The 18,956-nt window shown below is 50.4% G+C and overlaps 2 protein-coding genes across 5 annotated transcripts in view; both read right to left on the bottom strand.

Annotated features, from left to right (window-relative positions):
* The window catches only part of HDAC1 (histone deacetylase 1), a 40,012-nt gene extending 33,050 nt beyond the window's left edge, over nt 1-6,962 (bottom strand). For all 4 annotated transcript variants that reach the window (XM_067725281.1, XM_067725280.1, XM_067725283.1 and 1 more), the window contains exons 1-2: nt 6,805-6,962; nt 144-256 (exon numbers count right to left, since the gene is read on the bottom strand). In XM_067725281.1, the coding sequence (XP_067581382.1) occupies nt 144-256; nt 6,805-6,853 (162 nt within the window). In that variant the 5' untranslated portion in view covers nt 6,854-6,962. The remainder of the gene's footprint in view (nt 1-143; nt 257-6,804) is intronic.
* A 3,350-nt stretch (nt 6,963-10,312) lies between these two features.
* LCK (LCK proto-oncogene, Src family tyrosine kinase) lies at nt 10,313-18,564 on the bottom strand. Its single transcript, XM_067711875.1, has 12 exons — nt 18,436-18,564; nt 18,057-18,138; nt 17,777-17,867; nt 17,443-17,541; nt 17,188-17,291; nt 16,847-16,996; nt 16,429-16,581; nt 16,119-16,298; nt 13,854-13,930; nt 13,609-13,762; nt 13,396-13,527; nt 10,313-10,952 (listed from the first exon to the last, which is right to left on the bottom strand). Exons 1-12 carry the CDS (start codon nt 18,538-18,540, stop codon nt 10,750-10,752), a joined length of 1,530 nt encoding a protein of 509 aa, XP_067567976.1. The 5' UTR covers nt 18,541-18,564; the 3' UTR covers nt 10,313-10,749.
* Between the last annotated feature and the right edge of the window lie 392 nt (nt 18,565-18,956).

The raw sequence follows: 18,956 nt of genomic DNA, 5'->3' as shown, positions 1-18,956 counted from the left end.
ATCTCTATCATTTACAGTGTCTGCCATGTAACAGTCACTCAACACATTTGATAAATGAGTAGTTGAAAAAATGAGATAATGAGTGACATATGGGGAACCAGAGCTGACGAGGTTAGGGAGGGGTGACGCTCCCAGTAACTCACATAGATTTCCATCTTTCGGTAAAGACCATAGTTAAGGAGCAAATTGTGAGTCATGCGGATTCGGTGAGGCTTCATTGGGTGGCCTTGTCCATAATAGTAATTTCCAACATCCCCTGAAGAAGAAAGAGTGACAGTTTCAGTGACACAGTTAGACATACACTTCCAGGAGAACCCATGAATATTTACAACAAATTTCTAGGCAAACTCTCTTTCTGGTTCATCCTAGACTCCAAGATTCTCTCCCACCTCAAGGAAGGGTAACTCCAAAAGAAAAAACAAACAAAAAGCAGGGGACCTTGGTGAGATGAGCATTTAAGGATGTCTGTCTAGCCCAGTTTTTTCCCCTGGAGCCTACAGGCACTAGGATAGTGTGAGGAGGTCATTCCAAATCTACTGGGGAACAGCAGCGAGTGAGGTGACTCACCTCACTGTATCTCCAAGGAATTCATTCCCACAACAGAAAAATAACCATCACTACTTAGAATTACTGTAAGTCACAGTTCACCTCTTGCACATCATGACACTTTATGGTGTCAACGTACATTCGCATTCATTTTCCTACTGGATTCTCACAAAAACCCTGTAAAATAGTTAGGACAGGGAGTATTATTCCCAGTTTATATATAAGAAGACTAAATTCACCATCTCTTGATTCATCTATAGCAATAACCTTCTAATTGGTCCCTCTGCCTTCAATTCAAACTATCTGCCACACTGTTACCAGTTATTTTCCTAATATACAGCTTTGATAACATCACTCGCCTACTCAAAAATCCTTAATGGTTCCCCATCCCCTACAGGATAAAGAATAAAGAACAACTTCAGTATCCTGGCATTAAAGGAGTTTCTTAATCTACTTTTCCAACTTCCTACCACCACCACCTTGCCCCAGCACACTCACTCTCTCTCTCTCTCTCTCTCTCTCTCTCTCCCCCTCCCTCCCCCTCTCTCCCTCCCTCCCCCTCTCTCTCTCTCTCTCTTTTTTTTTTGCGGTATGCAGTCCTTTCACTGCTGTGGCCTCTCCCCTTGCAACTCCCTGACGCGCAGGCTCAGCGGCCATGGCTCACAGGCCCAGCCACTCCGCGGCATGTGAGTCATGTGAGTCTTCCCGGACCGGGGCACGAACCCGTGTCCCCTGCATCGGCAGGGGGACTCTCAACCGCTGCGCCACCAGGGAAGCCCTAGCTGCCTGTTTTTTGTAAATAAGATGTTATGGCACACAACGATGCCCATTAGTTTATATATTATCTATGACTACTTTCACATTATAATGGCAGAGTTGAGTAGTTAAATAGTTACTACAGAGACCCACCCATATGGTACACAAAGCCTAAAATATTTACTATCTGGCCCTTTACAGAAAGTTTGCCAATCTCTGCTATAAATGCACTAGATTATTACCAGCTTCCTGAACATGGCATTCATCTTCACACCAAAGTATCCTTTGTTCAGACTGTCCCTCTGACCTGGAATGTCATTCCTTCTCTGATGATCCTCATACTACAAAGCAAGCTCCAACCATAGTCTTGTTCAGAATAAATGGTCTTTTCCTCTGCATGCAATTATATATGGCATGTAATTTTGTTTTGTATCTAAATTATTTACATATCTATTTTATGTCTACAAGACTAGCTCCTTGAAGGCAAGGACAAATATGCCCTGTACATCATAGAGGCTCAATAAAGATTCAAGGAACTGAGGTGAGACTCAGAGAAGTTATGTGCCTGCTCAAGATCACACAGCTAATGAATGATCTGGGAGTCAACCCTTCTAACTCCGAATCCGGAATGCTAAAAACTGCATTGGGTTTCCCAGGTACCTACTTCAGTTCGCACTTCATCTAAAGGGCTCTGTGAGTCTACTTGGTAGAAAGTTCCTGGAACAATATTTCAAAATCACGTGAATTGCACACCCAAAGTTCTCTCCTTGGAAGTCCATCAGGATGAGGCAGATCTTTCAGCACCAGTGAAAAAAAGGCCCCAACCTCTTAATCATTGATTTGGTAGTGCCAGAAACAGGCTTCATTCCAGGGAGCAATGCACTGTGGGGAATGCCACCAACAGCATCCAAGCCACTCCAGTTCTCTTTGGCACAGACATGGCCTGGGATAATGGGAAGCTTCTAAACAGTTGGATATTTAGGATCTCATCCTCTTCTCTCTCTTTTTAAATAAACTTTATTTTTTAGAACAATTTTAGATTTACAGAAAAATTGCAAAGAAGTACAGAATTCTTAGATACTACACTACTATTTCCCCACTACTAACATTTTACATTAGTAAAATAAAAAGTATTTGTTACAATTAATGAAGCAATATTGATACATTATCATTAACTAAAAGTCCATACTTTATTTAGATTTCCTTAGTTTTCACCTAATGTCCTTCCATCCTCTTCTCTTAATCTTAGTGAGGCCTGTGCTCTCAACCAGAGCCACAAGCCAGAGCACAGCATGTAGTGGCATTCAAGAGGGACCATTGTCCCATACAGGCACAGACTTTGAGACGCAGTAGCAGGGAAGGCAGGCAGAAGAGTTTGTTCCCAGGGCTCCTCAGACAACCTTATCAGCCATGGGGGGCGGTGGGGGGGGGGTAGAACATGTTCTCAAGGCATTGGCAGAGACATCCAGATGCAGACCCAATTTGTGGGCAGTCAGGAGTCACAAGGTCATTACTATGTGATATAACTGGCTTCCTGCTTACCCATATCTCTGGCCTATCAACCCAGAATCCAGCCAAGGTTTAGACCTGGGGAACTAAGATAACTTATGTAGAAAGCTAAGGGAGTACCTGAGGGTGGGGCCCAAAGATACCATTTTCCTTAACAGTTTTTAATCAGGTTGCTGAGAGACTTTAAAAAGAAATAATGCTTTTTGGGCTTCGCTGGTGGCACAGTGGTTAAGAGTCCGTCTGCAAATGCAGCGTACATGGGTTCCTGCCCCCGTCCAGGAAGATCCCACATGCCATGGAGCGGCTAGGCCCATGAGCCATGGCCGCTGAGCCTGTGCGTCCGGAGCCTGTGCTCCGCAACAGGAGAGGCCACAACAGTGAGAGGCCCACTTACCGCAAAAAAAAAAAAAAAAAGAAAGAAATAATGCTTTTTATATAGAATTGGCCATCCCCATCCACTAACCCTGGCTAAGGAAGGCCTACTATACTATGCAATTTTATGTAAGGAATTTGAGCATCCTTTTGATATTTGCACTGGGGTCGTGGAACCAATCCAGCTTTTTTAAACTTTTTAAAACTTTTTTAAAAAGAGCTTTTTGCACTGTTCTTATAGTTTCTCAGCTTTATAGGGGAGTGACCTGAGGCCCGGTAAGGTAAAATGACTTGCCCAATACTTCAAAGCTTCTGAGTGGTAGAGACAAATCTGAGCCCCAAACTAGTGACCTCACTGCAAAACTCACAAGTAGTTTCTCAAAAAGTAAGAAATCTCCCTTCTCTAAAGACTGATGTCTTTTCACTTTTTCTCTTTTTAAACTGAGAGTGTAGAGATCACAAAACTGTGCAAACTGATAAGGCTACAGAGTCAGGCGCCAGCCTCAAATGGGCCCTCACCACTGTCCAGCAATCCTTCCAATTTTTTTTCCTGGCTCCCTCTTTCATAACAGCTATCTCTCTTCAAGATTCCTACTCTACCAACTGCCCTCCCCCACTCTCAGGAAAAGGAATATTCTCTTACCTCATCTTGAAAACTCCCTCCACTTTCTCCCCATCATTTCCCCTTCAAACTTACCTATCTCTGAACTTTTCCTTGCCACTTAACCTCTCTGTCCCGGAGGAACTTCCCCTTGCAAGACTAGTGTCCCTACCTGTGCTCTGGTTTCCATCTCACCTGGTCTCTTCTCAGGAATCTCCATCATTACTAGCCCCTCTCTCCAATATCTGGCTATTTTCCTTAAGAATTTGCAAATACTCAACTCTCAGCCACTACATCTCCCCTTTATCAACAACCCTCTCTCTCTGTCCCAACAAGCTTCCTTTAAAAGATCGGCCTAGGGACTTCTCTGGCAGTCCAATGGTTAGGACTCTGTGCTTCCACTGCAGGGGGCACGGGTTCGATCCCTGGTCAGGGAACTAAGATCCCGCATGCTGCGCAGCGCTGCCAAAAATAATATATAAAAATAAAAAAAGTTCAACCTAATGTCTCCTCTTAACCCATCCATTCATTCTTCAATCTACTGCAATTCAGCTTCAGTTCCAAACCCTGCACAGGAAACAGCTGTTGCCAACACTTGGCCACTCCCTCCCTCTTTTGGCTACTGTAACCCAACACTTTTTGGTTCACTTACATCTCTGGTCATTCCCTTTGTATCTTTATTCATTTAATCAACAAGTATTTCTTGAGAAAATATGTGCCTACTATGAGCTAGGCACTGTTTTGGGGACTGAGCATACAAAGGTAGACAAAACATGATCCCTTTCCCTAAGGACCTTACTGTCTTTAAGAAGTATGAACAAGTAAATGGGCAATTCCAATACACAGTGACAAATGCTATGGCAAGAGAGTGCAGAGCATGAAGAACACTAGACTTTTTCTCAGTCCACTTCCTTAGAATTCCGCCCTGGACCCTCTTCTCTTTTCACCCTATACAACTTCTTACATGGGATGCGAGGGTGACTGCATCCTCTCCTATAAATAAAATTATCACCTGTATGTATGTATTCTGACAATCACCAAAAATCTCTATCTTCTTGTTTGTCTTCTAAACTGCAGACCTGAATGGCCAACTGCCTACTGGACACCTCTACTTGGATATCCCCCAGACATCTCAACAAATATTTCTTCAAAAAACAAAACCCGGGGCTTCCCTGGTGGCGCAGTGGTTGGGAGTCCGCGTGCCGATGCAGGGGACACGGGTTCCCGCCCCGGTCCGGGAAGATCCCACACGCCGCGGAGCGGCTGGGCCCGTGAGCCATGGCCGCTGAGCCTGTGCGTCCGGAGCCTGTGCTCCGCAACGGGAGAGGCCACAACAGTGAGAGGCCCGCGTACCGGAAAAAAACAAAAAAAACCGGAACCTCCCTGGTGGCGCAGCGGTTAAGAATCCGCCTACCAATGCAGAGGACAAAGGCTCGAGCCCTGGTCCGGAAAGATCCCACATGCAGCGGAGCAACCAACCCCCGAGCCACAACTCCTGAGCCTGCGCTCTAGAGCCCGCGAGCCACAACTACTGAGCCCGCGCCCAGAGCCCGAGCCCCACAGCAGGAGAAGCCACCGCAGTGAGAAGCCCGTGCACCGAACGAAGAGTAGCCCCCGCTCACCGCAACTCAAGAAAGCTGGCACACAGCAACGAAGACCCAAAGCAGCCAAATAAGTAAATAAATAAATAAAACAAAACCCAAAGTTATTAACTGACCCTGCCTTCTACAAACACTCAGCATCAAACTGCCCAAACCAGAAACTTGGGATCCTTGTCTTCTTCCTTACTTCTCCATTCATGCGTTTAATTTCTGTCCCAGAGTGATAGTTCCAAGGTATAAATATGATGATGTCACTAACCTGCATACAACTTCAATGATTCACAAGTGCCCTCAGAATAAAGTCCAACTTCCTTAGGGTGGTATGCCCAGCCCTTCATGACCTGGTCCCCATTTACTTCTCCAGCCTCATCACTTGCAACCTTTCTCTCACTCCTGCTCTCTACCTTCTAACACTGTGTCCTCAAATCTATGCCTCCACCGTTCTGCACATAGACCTGCCGTTTTTCAAACGTGCTGTCCTCTTACCTCTCAACTTGCTGTTATCTTTGCCCTGCCTGGGCCTGGCTAATAACTCCTGTTCTTCAGGTCCTAACTGAGATGGCACCTCCTTGCCTGACTCCTCAGGCTGGGCGGGTGCTTCTTCTCTGTGCTCCCAGAACACTCTGAGCTGTCCTTCCTCCCAGCCTGATAGTGGAGAGCAATTCTCTGTCATTGTCTACCTGCTCCTCCGGACTGAGAGGAAGGTGGCAAGTGCTTTGGTCTTCCCATGGCCCCAGCCCCTAAATGCTACCTAGAACAGAGGAAGCTGCTGCTCCACAGATCTCTGTTCAACGAAAAAGTTTGTTCTAACAAGTTGCATCCTTCTCCTTCCAACCTCAGGGGTTCCATTTCCCAGCAGCAACTGCAGGGCCTGCTGGGAGATGGGGAGGGATGCTGGTGACCTCTAGGTGGTGAGCTCTGATGGCCTCTCACCAGAAGAGATGAGGAAGGAAAGGGGCAGTGAGAGACCTTCGGATTCTCAGCAGTAACATGTAACCCTGCAACCTTCTCCACCAGATTCTGCCTCCCCCCTCGGACTCTGCCTCCCCTCTAGGAGGCCGCCGCAAACTCCACATCAGACTTCAGAAGTCCCCTCCAAAGTGACCTCAGGCTTCCCCAGGCGACCCTCTCAGCCTCGGACTCCTCCCTCAGCATCCCCTCTCAGCCTCGACCTCCTTCCCCTTAGCCTCCTCCCTCAGGCTCCACCTCCTTTCCTCTTAGCCTCCTCCCTCAGCCCCGACCACCTTTTTTCAAACTCCGCCCTCAGCCTCGACCTCCTTCTCTCAGCCTCCTTCTCTCAGCCTCCTCCCTCAGTCTTTCCCCAATGCCTCAGCCTCCCCCGAGATCTCCTCGGCTCCCTCTCCCAGATGCCGCCTAGCCCGGCCCCGCCCCCTACCCCGACGCGAGGACTGTGCTCACCGTCGTAGTAGTAACAGACTTTCCTCCTGGTGCCCTGAGTCTGCGCCATCTTGCTCGCCTCCCGTCCCTCCCGTCAGTCTGTCCGTCCACCCTCCCGCCCGCCGGCAGCTCCGCTCAGCGTCAGACCCAGTAAAGAGGGGGCGGGCCTCCAGCGCGTTCCGCCCGTCCCCGCCCGGGCTCACCTATAGCCGCGCAGCCCGGGCACCGCTCCAGCCAATCAGAGGCGCCGGGACGGCCCGGAACTCGGCGGGGGGCAAGGGCAGCCCGGCGAGGCCTCGGAGGGCCCCCTGGGCCTGTACCAAGGTCCGCGACAGGGGGTGGGGCTGCCCCAGGACCGTACCATTCGTCCCGGGGGAAGAAAGCCGGACTGCAAACTTCGCTGTCCCATTCGGCTTTGGGAGAGTGCTTGGAGATCAGAGACCAACTTTGTCATTTGACAGAGGCCTACGGTGGAAAGTGACTTGCGCAAGGTCACTCAGCTGAGTTTGGAGCAGGAGAAATAAATTGACAAAGGACAGGAAACTGCTGTAGGCCAAACGCTGTGCAATAGCTTTACCGACATTATCTCAGTCATCTCCATTATTCTTCACGACGGCTCTGGAGGGGGCCTTTTTATCACCATTTAACAGACAAAGATAATGAAGTTCGGAACTTTGTGGCTTCCTCAGAGTCACACAGTAATTACGTTCAATTTTCAATCGTAATTTTTTGAATGCCTACTATGCATCAGAGGCACATTAAAAATGTGTCAGAACCCAGCCTTTCTTACTCCAAAGCCTACGTCCCTGATGCAGTCACCTAGGAGAACTGAGTGCATTTAGATGGGAGGAAACTGATTGTCCCCTTATACTGGGAGCAGAGTTTCTCAGGATACTGAAGCTACTGATATTTTGGATAATTCTTTGTTGTAGGGGACCGTCCTGTGCACTGTAGGATTTTTAACAGCATCCTTGGCCTCTCCTTATTAGATGCCAGTAGTACCCTGACCCACCCCCAGCTGTGACAACAGAAATTGTCCTCAGACGTGGCAAAATGTCTCCAGGGCAAGGGGGAGGGGATTGGAGGGAGTGTAAAAGTGCCCCCCACCCTACCCTTGAGAACCACTGCACTAGATCAGTCATCAACTAATCATTATTGAAAGCTACAGACTGAAAAGCACTGTGATGCGCTATTAAAATAACAACACAGGGCTTCCTTGGTGGCACAGTGGTTGAGAGTCCCCCTGCCGATGCAGGGGACACGGGTTCGCTGCCGATGCAGGGACACGGGTTCGTGCCCCGGTCCGGGAAGATCCCACATGCCGCGGAGCGCCTGGGCCCGTGAGCCATGGCCGCTGAGCCTGTGCGTCCGGAGCCTGTGCTCCGCAACAGGAGGGGCCACAACAGTGAGAGGCCCCGCGTACCAAACAAACAAACAAACAAAAAAAAACGACAACAATATTAATATTTAGTGAGTGCTTACTATGTGTGAAGTAAGTTACTCATGAGCCTATAGATCTATAGGATCTATAGATATATATTTTATGCCTCTTTACATCTTAAAGACTGCTTGGGCACTTGTGTTCCTCACCTGGGAACTGCATTTGGGCCACTAATTACAAATGTAACAGATCTAAGACTGGGCACTTCTATTATAGAAGCAGCAAAAGACCAGGGAATAAACCCTATTCCCAGTTCTGTGTTGCTGCTTCCTAGCCAGGAACCTTTCTGGGCCCCCATTTCCCTGTTAGTAAAATGGAGAGTGTAAGAAAACAAAGTTCACCAGCTCTGTGGCTGCAGCAGTGTCCAAAGGAGGAGGAGGGTGGGGATCAGATGAGGTCATGGGTGTGGCAGCATTTTATAAAATGCAGAACAGGAATCACAAACTCAGACGCTTGCAGAGGTCACGCAGGTGATGTAAATGAGTGGATTTATATTTATATTGGTTTGATTCAGGTACTTTGCTTTTTAATATTGGATTCTTTTTCACTTTCTAAAGAAATATGTCCTTCTCCCCATCTTTCTTCAAACACACTGCCATCTTCAGGGATCTTTAATTTTCCCACTTTTTAATGGAAATATGGGTGCAAAAAATTTTTCATTTTCCTCTTTTTATAAAAACAACAGCACGAACATGATGATATATAACCACTAACACTCAGGTTCATTGTCTGGGAGCAATAGGGTGTGAAGGGGCTCTGGCAATGGGAGAGCTCATACCCCACCTGAAGGCATTAGCCACTTATTCAGCTCCATGAGGACAGGTAAGCCCAAAAGAGCCAAATCTTCCTATTTTTTTCAAGAGGAGGCAGAAATCTGGAGTTTTATGCAAAACTACCTCAGTTTTATAAACTGACTGCTAACTCAGTCTACTTTCAAGACAGCAGTAAGAGCCATCCTTTTAAAATGTAAGTCAGCTCAAGTCATGGCTCTGCACCCTGCAAAGGCTCCTCAAAATGGCTCCTGCAAAGGCCACGAGGCCCCAGGCCCCATAGGATCTATCCCCCTCCCTCAGGCTACCTTTACCTCTGAGATCTTGCCAGGCAAGCTTCTGCCTCAGGCTGTACCCTCTGCCTGACTGCTCATCCTGCATACCACGTGGCTCACTCCCTGACCTTCAAATCTTTGCTCAAAATTCACTTTCTCGGGCTTCCCTGGTGGCGCAGTGGTTGAGAGTCTGCCTGTCAGTACAGGGGACGCGGGTTCGTGCCCCGGTCCGGGAAGATCCCACATGCCGCACAGCGGCTGGGCCCGTGAGCCATGGCCGCTGAGCCTGCGTGTCTGGAGCCTGTGCTCCGCAACGGGAGAGGCCACAACAGTGAGAGGCCCACGTACCCGCAAAAAAAAAAAAAAAATTCACCTTCTCAATGAGACCTTCCCAGACCACCCTCTTTAAAACTACAAACCTCCCTCAAACATGACATTCCTAATTCCCCTTACCTTGTTTTTCTCCCCTTAGCACTATCACCTTGTAGCATACCATACCATTTACTTCTTTGTGATGCTTATTGTCTATCTTCCTTTACAGAGTATAAGCTCCAGAGATTTTATCTACTGCATATCCTATGAACCCAGAATCATGCCTAGCACACAGTAGATGTTCAATAAATATTTGTTAGGTGAGTGAATAAACTCAATGTTTAAAAACACCTTGAAGGTGAATCAGAACATATCTAAGGTCAAATATAGTCCTTGAATCAGTAGCTCTCAAAAATGCTGTTGCATTTATATAATGGGAGGGGGGAGTGTCTTGGGACACAGCTACTCTCTAGGAGGTTCTGGGTAGGGGTTGCCCATAATCCTTTGGGGTGGGGGTTTGAAGGGGTTCAAAGAACCCATACAGCAAAGTATAGGGACCTCCTCTTGGCCCCCAACATCAGCAGGGCTGGAAAAAGTTCAGACATCCCTTCACCCCATCTTTCACCCCAATTCAGGGTGCCCCAGTTTCCATCTTCTGAACGCTCACTCCCCACTCCCAAGGAAAAGGAGATTGGAGTGGGGAGCAGAAAGATGTGCAGTCTTCACCGAGAGACATTTATTGAGCTCCTTATGGGTGCCAGGCACCAAAGAGGAGCGCACAGAGGTATTAGATAAGGTCCCGGCCCTCAAGGAGCTTCTTGATGACCAGGGGAAAAGAAAAGGGGGTGGGGAGAAGCTGGTGTCAATCACAGGCCTCTCTCCTTTCTTTGGTGGTCTCAGAAGTGGCCGGGCCCAGAAAGGGACAACTTGGACGAGTGTCCAAGACATATATGCACAAGCCACACATGTACAAGACACATGTGCAGAGCCCACCCAACTACAGAACCCGGGTACAGGACACGAGAAGTGTATGTGTCGCATGTGGGCGGGATTCACATGCAGAGTCCATATGTGCATAGGCCACATGGGTGTAACACAGGAACTGCATCTCCCCAAGCCGGGTTGGCTAGGTAGGGGGAGGGCTCCAAGCCCCAGCCAGCTAGGCTCCTCAGGGCTGCGGCTGGTACTGGCCCTCTGTGGCTGTGAAGAAGTCCTCCAGCACGCTGCGCAGGTAGTCAAAGGTGGGCCGGTCCTCCGGGAGCTCCTTCCAGCACAGCATCATCAGTTGGTACAACTCATCTGGACAGTTGTCAGGTCGTACCATGCGGTAGCCTTGCTCCAGGTTCTGAATCACCTCAGGATTGGTCATCCCTAGAGGTTGATGGGAGAACTGACATCAAGTCTCCAGGCTTTGGAAGCCCACAGGCAGGGGTGATGGTCAAGATATTTGACAACTTGTATAGTGTGAGCACCAATCCAAAGGGATCTTGGTCTTCATCAATGGTAAAGCTATACTTGCGGTAATTGCTAAATGTCAGTCGTGCCACTTGTAGTGTCTGCTATGGCTTAAACACTCAATAATGCACACATGTGGCTGTGAGACTTTGGGTGAGCCACGGCACCTCTCTAAGCCTCAGTTTCCTCATCTGGAAAATGGGATAACAGTAGCTCCTACCTCATAGAGGTGTTATCAGGATTGAAAGAGAAAGTGTATATATAGCATTGAGAATGCTGCCTGGAAGAGGAGATGCAGCATAAAGAGTACCTGTAATGATGATTATTTGGTAGGGAAGGATGGAGTGGTCAGGGCCCAGGGCAGGATGGGGGCCCACAGCCAGGACAATGGGGGGGCTTCTCCAGCTTTTAGAACAGGCACATGAGATGCTGCATCAGGAATCCAGATGGACCCTGGACCCCAGCAAGGCAGACCCTGCATGGGGCAGAGAAGATTCACTAGGCCCCTCCATGATCCAGATGAAATCATCTTTGGGCCACTTCCTTCCCTTGGTGCTGATCCTGACCCCCAGAGTAGGCTCTTTGCATGTAGACCCCCAAGAGGAGCTGCTCTGGAGAACTGCATGGTCACAGCAGAAATATAGCTCCCTGTTTCTAAATTACCTGTATGGCCTCTGGTTTCTCCTTCATTCTCTGAGAAGAGACTGTGACAGGCAGTCCCCAGAGCCTAACCCCTAGAGGGTCCTAGCAAAACAGAAGTTTTACTCCTACAAAGCTTCAGACTGGACCCTAGTCAATAGAGACCTCTCTTCCCCAGGCCTTTCCCCTGGGGGACCTCTAGCTATGTGTCACTCAGATTTCAAAATCAGGACACTGAAGGACATAGGCCAGGGAACAAGGGTACAAACCTATTGGCTACACCCAGCCTAAATACAGCCCACAGCCCTACTTTGGCTTGGCCCCTTATAGTGTTTTTTTTTTTTTTTGTTATTGTGTGTGTGTGTATATATATATTTTTTTTCTTTTTTTGACATGTGGGATCTTAGTTCCCCAACCAGGGATCGAACCTGTGCCCCCTGCATTGGGAGCATGGAATCTTAACTGCTGGACCACCGGGGATGTCTCCCCTTTTGGCATTTTTAAACAATGTGAATCATCACCAATATTTGGAAATGGGAAAATTTTCCTAAAACTCCAAGTTTTGGCTTCTCTTGAAAAAACAAAGATCTGTTTTTTGGGCCCCCATGTCTTAATAGGAGCCATCTGCTAGAGCAGATGTAAGTTCACCCAGGTCCCCATTACTCCCCATAATTTCCCTGACCCTAAAGCCACGTGTCAGTTGCCATTTATCATCGTGCTTTCACTGCCTTTATTCTTCTAATAGAAAAATTCTCTAAGGGAGCACTGTGAACTCTTGGCAGGACAACGAGTGTGTTTCTAGCCCCGGCGCTGCCGCTGGACTCTGTGATGGGGCAAGTCCAGGGCAGGAGAGGCCTGCATACCCTCACCTGATTCTAAGGTGTCTTTACCTTCCCAGGAGCAAAGTACTGTGCACACTGATGGGGATGTAGGAAGCTTCTGCAAGTCTGGCCACTGTGCTCCATGACCTCCTTACCCTGTCTTTGTATCCTATTTCCTTTCCCCAGAGTTTCCTAGCAAGTTCCTTCCAAAAAAAATTTCATTCCTGTCTTGGCTGAATTCAGGGGTAAAGGACTGTCCAGGAGATGGAGGGAGGAATGGGAGAGAGTGGGAGTTAGCTGTTTACACGTCTCTCTCACTCTACATGGAAGGCTTCAGAGGGACGGGAAGTCAGTGTTTAGTGAACACCTACTATGAGTCAAGCTCTTTCACAAATAATCTTGTTTCTCATATCATGAAACTGAGGCTCAGAGAGGTAAAGTCACCTGCCCAAGTCACTTGCCCATAGTGATTAATAATAAAACCTAACACTCCTGAGTGCTTCGTATGGGTCAGGTACTGTTCTAACCTCACGTTTTACAACTGGAGAAAAAAGGAATGATCTGATCAAAGCCAAACAGAAAGCATCAGTGGCAGACCTGGTAATAAGAAGCAGGCCTCTTACCTCGCAGGCCAGATCCTCTTCTACATATTAGGCTGCCAGTGTTAGAACTAAAGAAAAGAGCTGGGATTGTTGAGGGAAGAGACATCCAGAGACAGAGATGGAAGCCAGGCCTGGGAGATGTGCACCTAATTGGGGATGTAGGAGTGCCACCCCTGAGACGATGGAGGAGAAGCAGCTAGAGAGTTTCAGATTCTTAGCCTGGGAAGAAGTAAGTGGAAAGACATGAATTTGCCGCCCTTCCCCATCACCCTTTCAGCTCCTGCCCTTGACCCTGACCTGGGTAAGGGATGCGGCCATGAGTGACAATCTCCGTCAGCAGGATCCCGAAAGACCACACGTCCGACTTGATGGTGAATGTCCCATAGTTAATGGCTTCTGGTGCTGTCCACTTAATGGGAAACTTGGCCCCTGGAGGGAGGAAATGCGGTCACCTGGGTCTGCTTGGCCAGACCCTGCAGGCCACAGACTTCCCTCATGTCCCGTACCTACCCTCCCTGGCTGTGTACTCATTGTCCTCGATGAGGCGTGCTAGGCCAAAGTCTGCGATCTTGCAGCTCAGCGTATCAGACACCAGGATGTTGGCGGCCCTCAAGTCACGGTGGATATAATTCCGCTCTTCAATGAATGCCATGCCCTCTGCAATCTGCAGGCCAGGTACAGGTCAGCGGTCCTGGGCCCGACATCCTTCTCCCACTGCCCTGTGCCTATGCCCATCCCCTCCCCAGTCTCCTTACTTGCGCCGCCATGTCCAAGAGTTTGTTAATGGTCAGCTTGATGCCTGTGGAGGTCTTGAGAAAATCCACCAGGCTCCCTGTGGGCAGAAGCAAGAGCTGCTGACCCAAGTTGCCCCAGGGGAAAGCCCTCAGACCCTTCTCCCCTAACTGGGAGTCTAGAAGCAGTGTCTGATGTGTGGAAAGGAAGAGTAAAAGCTGAAAAAGGAGGAGTGTGTGTTCAGAGTGAGGATGCCCGGGATGTGTGATGCCCTTTTCCCGGGGACTAGGGGGCTACTTGGAGGGGTCTGCAAGCTTCTTGTCACCAATGAGGTGGAGCCCAAACTCTTCAGCGAGTCATCCAAAGCCCTGCATGGTCCACATCTGTAGTTTCTTCTCTTCCTTCCACTCCTGCCTCTTTTACTCCACCCACCCTAGACAATTGTGTGATTTTCCACATAGACCCCTGGGTTCTCACCCCAAAGTCTCTTTGTCCCATGTCTCATGCTAAAAATTCTTTTTGTTCATGGCCCAGCTAGACTATTCCTCTAGAAAGCCTCTCTAGATCTACCAAGTATAATAAATTACATCATCATCTTCCTTCTCCATGGTATACTGGAACTTTCCTATGGCACAAACTCTGGTTTTCCTAATGTGCATAACTGATAGCAGCAATCAATCAATGTTCCCAGCCCACAGTAAGCAGCAATAAATGTATGCTGAATGTAGTAAATGGAATCTGGAAAGAGGTGTCCTGGAGGACTGAGAGACCTCAGAGGGTAGCAGAGGGTAACTAGGAGAAGACCAGGGATGGGAGTGACTGGAACAGAGCTAGTGACCGCTGGCCCTTCTCAAGAGACTAAAACCCTATGTGAAGATGACAACAACTTGAGTGTCTCCACTATGAGTGCTGAATTAGTCACTGAAGGCAAAGACCTCACCCAGAGGCAGCAAATATGTGGACATAAACTGCCATTCCTTCATTGTATCCATGGCAGATGTTGCTAACCAATCCCGGTACTCACTTCCAATGAACCTCAGAATCCTTCTCAACACAGAACTCCAAGCAACTACCAATTGAAGGTCGTCTGCTATTTGCCATTTCCAGAATCCATTAGCCAATTAACAGCTTTTTTCCCTTCCTGAAAGAGGGACAGATCTTATACTCCCAAAGAATCAGAGCCAGATAACAACAAACTTACTAAGCTGTTACTATATGGTAGGCCCTGTTCTAACTGCTCTATATGCATTAACTTTCATCCTCACAAAAACCCTATAAGGGGACTTCCCTGTGGTTAAGAATCCGCCTGCCAATGCAGGGGACACGGATTCGAGCCCTGGTCTGGGAAGATCCCACATGCCACGAAGCAGCTAAGCCCGTGTGCCACAGCTACTGAAGCCCGCGTGCCTAGAGCCCGTGCTCCGCAACAAGAGAAGCCCCTGCAATGAGAAGCCCACGCGCCACAATGAAGAGTAGCCCCCGCTCGCCTCAACTAGCGAAAGCCTGCGAGCAGCAACAACGACCCAACACAGCCAAAAATAAATTAAAAAAAAAAAAGACCCTGTAAGAAAGTTGCTATTGCATTATTATCACCATTTTACAGATGAGGAAACCATGGCAGAGGGAAGTGAAGTGACCAAGCCCAAGGCCACACAGTCCTGAAGCCAGGATTCTAACCCAGGCAGTCAGACTCTAGAGCCCTTAATGACTACACTTATTTCTGGATAAGCCTGTTTAGATTTCTGCTGTTATTCTTGGGGGAACTGAGCATCAGAGGTGGCACAGGGACTTGGTCCAAAGCTGGGCCTAGAAGTTCCTATTTACCTTCCTGGGGCTCTCAATCTGTCCGACAGTGGACTGAGGGAGGGGGAGGGGCTCACCCAGAACTGAAAAAGAGGGCTTTGGAGCACTCGCAAGGCTCAGGGGCAGAAGGGAGAGAGGTGGGGCTAGGGACCTACTCATCTCCTGAGATCAAGCATCCTTAGATCAAGGTGGGGTTTGAAGAAGGCAAACAGGACTGACTGCAGGTCAGAGAAGAAGGGGGGCATGGGGGGGGTGAATGCTCTTTCAGAGCCTGCCACCTCAAGCTGGGCTCCCAGACGGGGCTCGAACAACACATCCTCTTCTCCACACGCCCTATAGTCGCTCCTGGAAGTGAGTCTTTGGGGGCTCAGGAAAATTCCTCTAAAACACCTCAGCGCTGAGCCAGGCCTATCGCCTCCGCCCTCCAGCAGGGGCAGAGGAGACGGCAGTGCCCTCCAGCGGCCGCGCACGGAGGCGGCGCTCACCATTCTCCATGTATTCCGTGATGATATAGATGGGCTCCTGGGTTACCACCGCGTAGAGCCTGACCAGGCGCTGGTGTTGCAGCTGCTTCATGAGGTTGGCCTCGGCCAGGAAGGCATCGGGGGACATGCTGCCCTGCTTCAGGCTCTTCACTGCCACCTTCGTGTGCCCGTTGTAGTACCCTGGGGCAGGGAGGGGTTGGGGGAATCACTCGGAGCCCATGCCCCCAGAGCCAGGCAGCTGCCCCGAAACAGGGCACTCTCACGACCTTAGATGCCTCCCCTCCCCGCAGTCCTGGAGGGCCTCACTCACCCATCCACACCTCTCCGAACTGGCCAGCCCCCAGCCGCTCCACCAGCTTCAGCGTCTCCCTGGGAACCTCCCACTCATCCTCCCACCAGGGCTTCTGGGGCTTCTGGGTCTGGCAGGGGCGGCTCAACCTCGTGCACAGCCCGTCCGAAGAATCTGTGAGGATAAGGGAGGAGGGTAAGGCTGTGAATAAGGCGGGACTGGGGGTTGGGGCCCACCCAGTCCCCACCTGGGGAAATGGACTGGCAGGGGAGGTGTGTGGAGCTGTCACCTGATCCCTGGGGCTCCAAGGTACCGCACCTCACCCACTGAGGGGGGAATGAAGGAGCATACTGAGAGATGGATGGAGGGTACCCCGAGAGGCCCTGGGGGAGGCAGGCTGACAGGGCACAGGTGCTAACCCTAACCCTGCCGTGCTCACTCATGTAATGGCGGACCAGCTCATGCAAGCCAGGAAAAGTGATGCGGGGGGAGATGTAGAAGCCGCCCTTGTCCAGGTTACGGATCTTGTAATGTTTCACCACTTCTCCCTGGGTCTGGTCGAAGTCCCGGACGGACAGTGAAAACGATCCTGAAAAAAAGAAAGGATGAAGGAGCGCAAAAGAGGGGGGCGGTGGCCTCCAGCGAATCGCACCTCCGCCGACGCGCCACACACACACACCCATCCCACACCAACCCCGCGGGCTCCTCGCGCCAGGACCTCCGCTCGCTGCCCCAGCCCGCGGCCCCGCCCCCCGCCCCCCGGCCAGCCCAGCCGCTCACCCGTGGTGCTTTCACTCTCTCGGATCAGGAAGGAGCCGTGCGTGTTCCCGGGCGCCAGGAGCTGCCTCTCCGCGTCCTTGCGGGTCAGGGTCTTGAAGAACCAGCTGAGCAAGGCAGAAGCGAGGGCTTCTTTCGTCTGTTGGTCCGTTCTTCCTCCATCACCCTCCAGCATTCACACCACCCCAAGCATCTCTCCTTTGCTCCGAGGTCCCTGGATCTACACCCAGCCATCCCGCACGACGAGTCCCCACTCACGGTTCGGGCTCCAGGCTGTTCGCTCTGGCCACAAAGTTGAAGGGGATGTAACCTTCCTGGCCCGTGGTCACGGACTGCGCCTTCCACCACTCGCCGTTCCTGAGCGACAGCAGCGGTTAGCACGGTCTGCTCAGCCTTGCACTTGGCTGGAACCCCCCCTCGGAGCACCCAGTTAGGCCATGCCACCCCACCCTTCAGCTCAACACTCCGAAGCCTCCCATTTTGTCTTAAGGGCACCCACTGCAAGCCAGATCAGGGGCTGCAGTACCGGAGGTCCCCACTCCCTCACACTCTACCGCAGGGCAAGGATGGATGGCGTGAAGGGGACACTCACTGCTCCAGGATACGTAGCTGTTCACCCTTCTCGAAGCCCAGATCTCCATCGTGGGAAGGCTCATAGCTGTGCAGGGCGATAACCAGGTTGTCTGTAAAGACAGGGGGAGTCAGGGAGAACCTGTCTGGAATAGGCTGGGAGAGCGACTTCAGGAGTTACATGGTAGCTGACAAGACAGAGGGGGGAGGAGGAAGGACAGGGGGTGAGTAGGTGAGGAGATGGAGGCTGACAGCCAAGGATCCACAGGACTTCTCTTCCAGGCCCTGCTGGTTGAAGTCACCTTGCAGTGGAGAAGCTGGGGGGTTGGAGCCCTCGTAGGTGACCAGTGGATCCCGCACTTCAGAGCCATTCCAGATGGACAGCTGTGGGGTGGGGTATAAGTGGAGTCAGAAAGCTGGGGCTGGGTCAGACCCTGGCTTGCCTCCCCACTGCCCTGCTCTCCTTCACTTCAGCTTGGCTGGGTCTTATCACTGAATTTGCCGACCACTTGCTGCATGACCTTATTAGAATGCCCTTTCCCTCTCCGGGGTTCTTTTCCTTTCTGTTGCAGGGGAGAGGGCGCGCTGTTATCTCAAGGACCTATAGTGGTGGTCCGTTTCTCTCCTCCGGGTCGTACACCCACCCGACTCCCACACCAAGCCCCCTGTCTTGCCTCTTACCATGACCTTGCCCTCCAGTGGAACTATGGGGTAATGGCAGTTCTCACACACATCGATGTTTTCCATCCAGTCATCTTCAGGGTTTGAGCTGCAGCTACAGCCCATGGTCCCTGGGGGAATGGAGAGGGCGCTGAAAGGGCTCCCCCAAGATCTACCCCTGCAACATCCGACATGCTAAGACCTAGCCCTGGGAACTTCCAGAAGGACCCGAGATCGGCAGCTCCCCCGCCCCCATTCATAAGCCACAGAAAAGCTGAAATGGGGTCCTAGCTCCCACCTGGGCTGGGCAAACCGCCACAGGCACCTTTGTTAGTCTAGTTGCCCACTTCCTGCCTCTCCCCACTCCCGCTCTCTCTGCCCATCCCCCAAGTTGGGGGACTTCCTACTAGAGATCACATACACTTCCCCAAGCCCTAGGGAAGACCTAAGTTTTGATCCTCCCCTACCAGAGGGGTGTGTGCGCCCCGCCTCCTAATTACAATTCCCCTTTCCAGACGAGCAAGCTGAATATGAGACCCTTT

The sequence above is a fragment of the Pseudorca crassidens genome, chromosome 2 (assembly GCF_039906515.1).
Source record: "Pseudorca crassidens isolate mPseCra1 chromosome 2, mPseCra1.hap1, whole genome shotgun sequence".
NCBI lineage: Eukaryota > Metazoa > Chordata > Mammalia > Artiodactyla > Delphinidae > Pseudorca > Pseudorca crassidens.
Note: the sequence above shows the minus strand (reverse complement) of the source record. Positions and strands in the feature narration are given on the sequence as shown.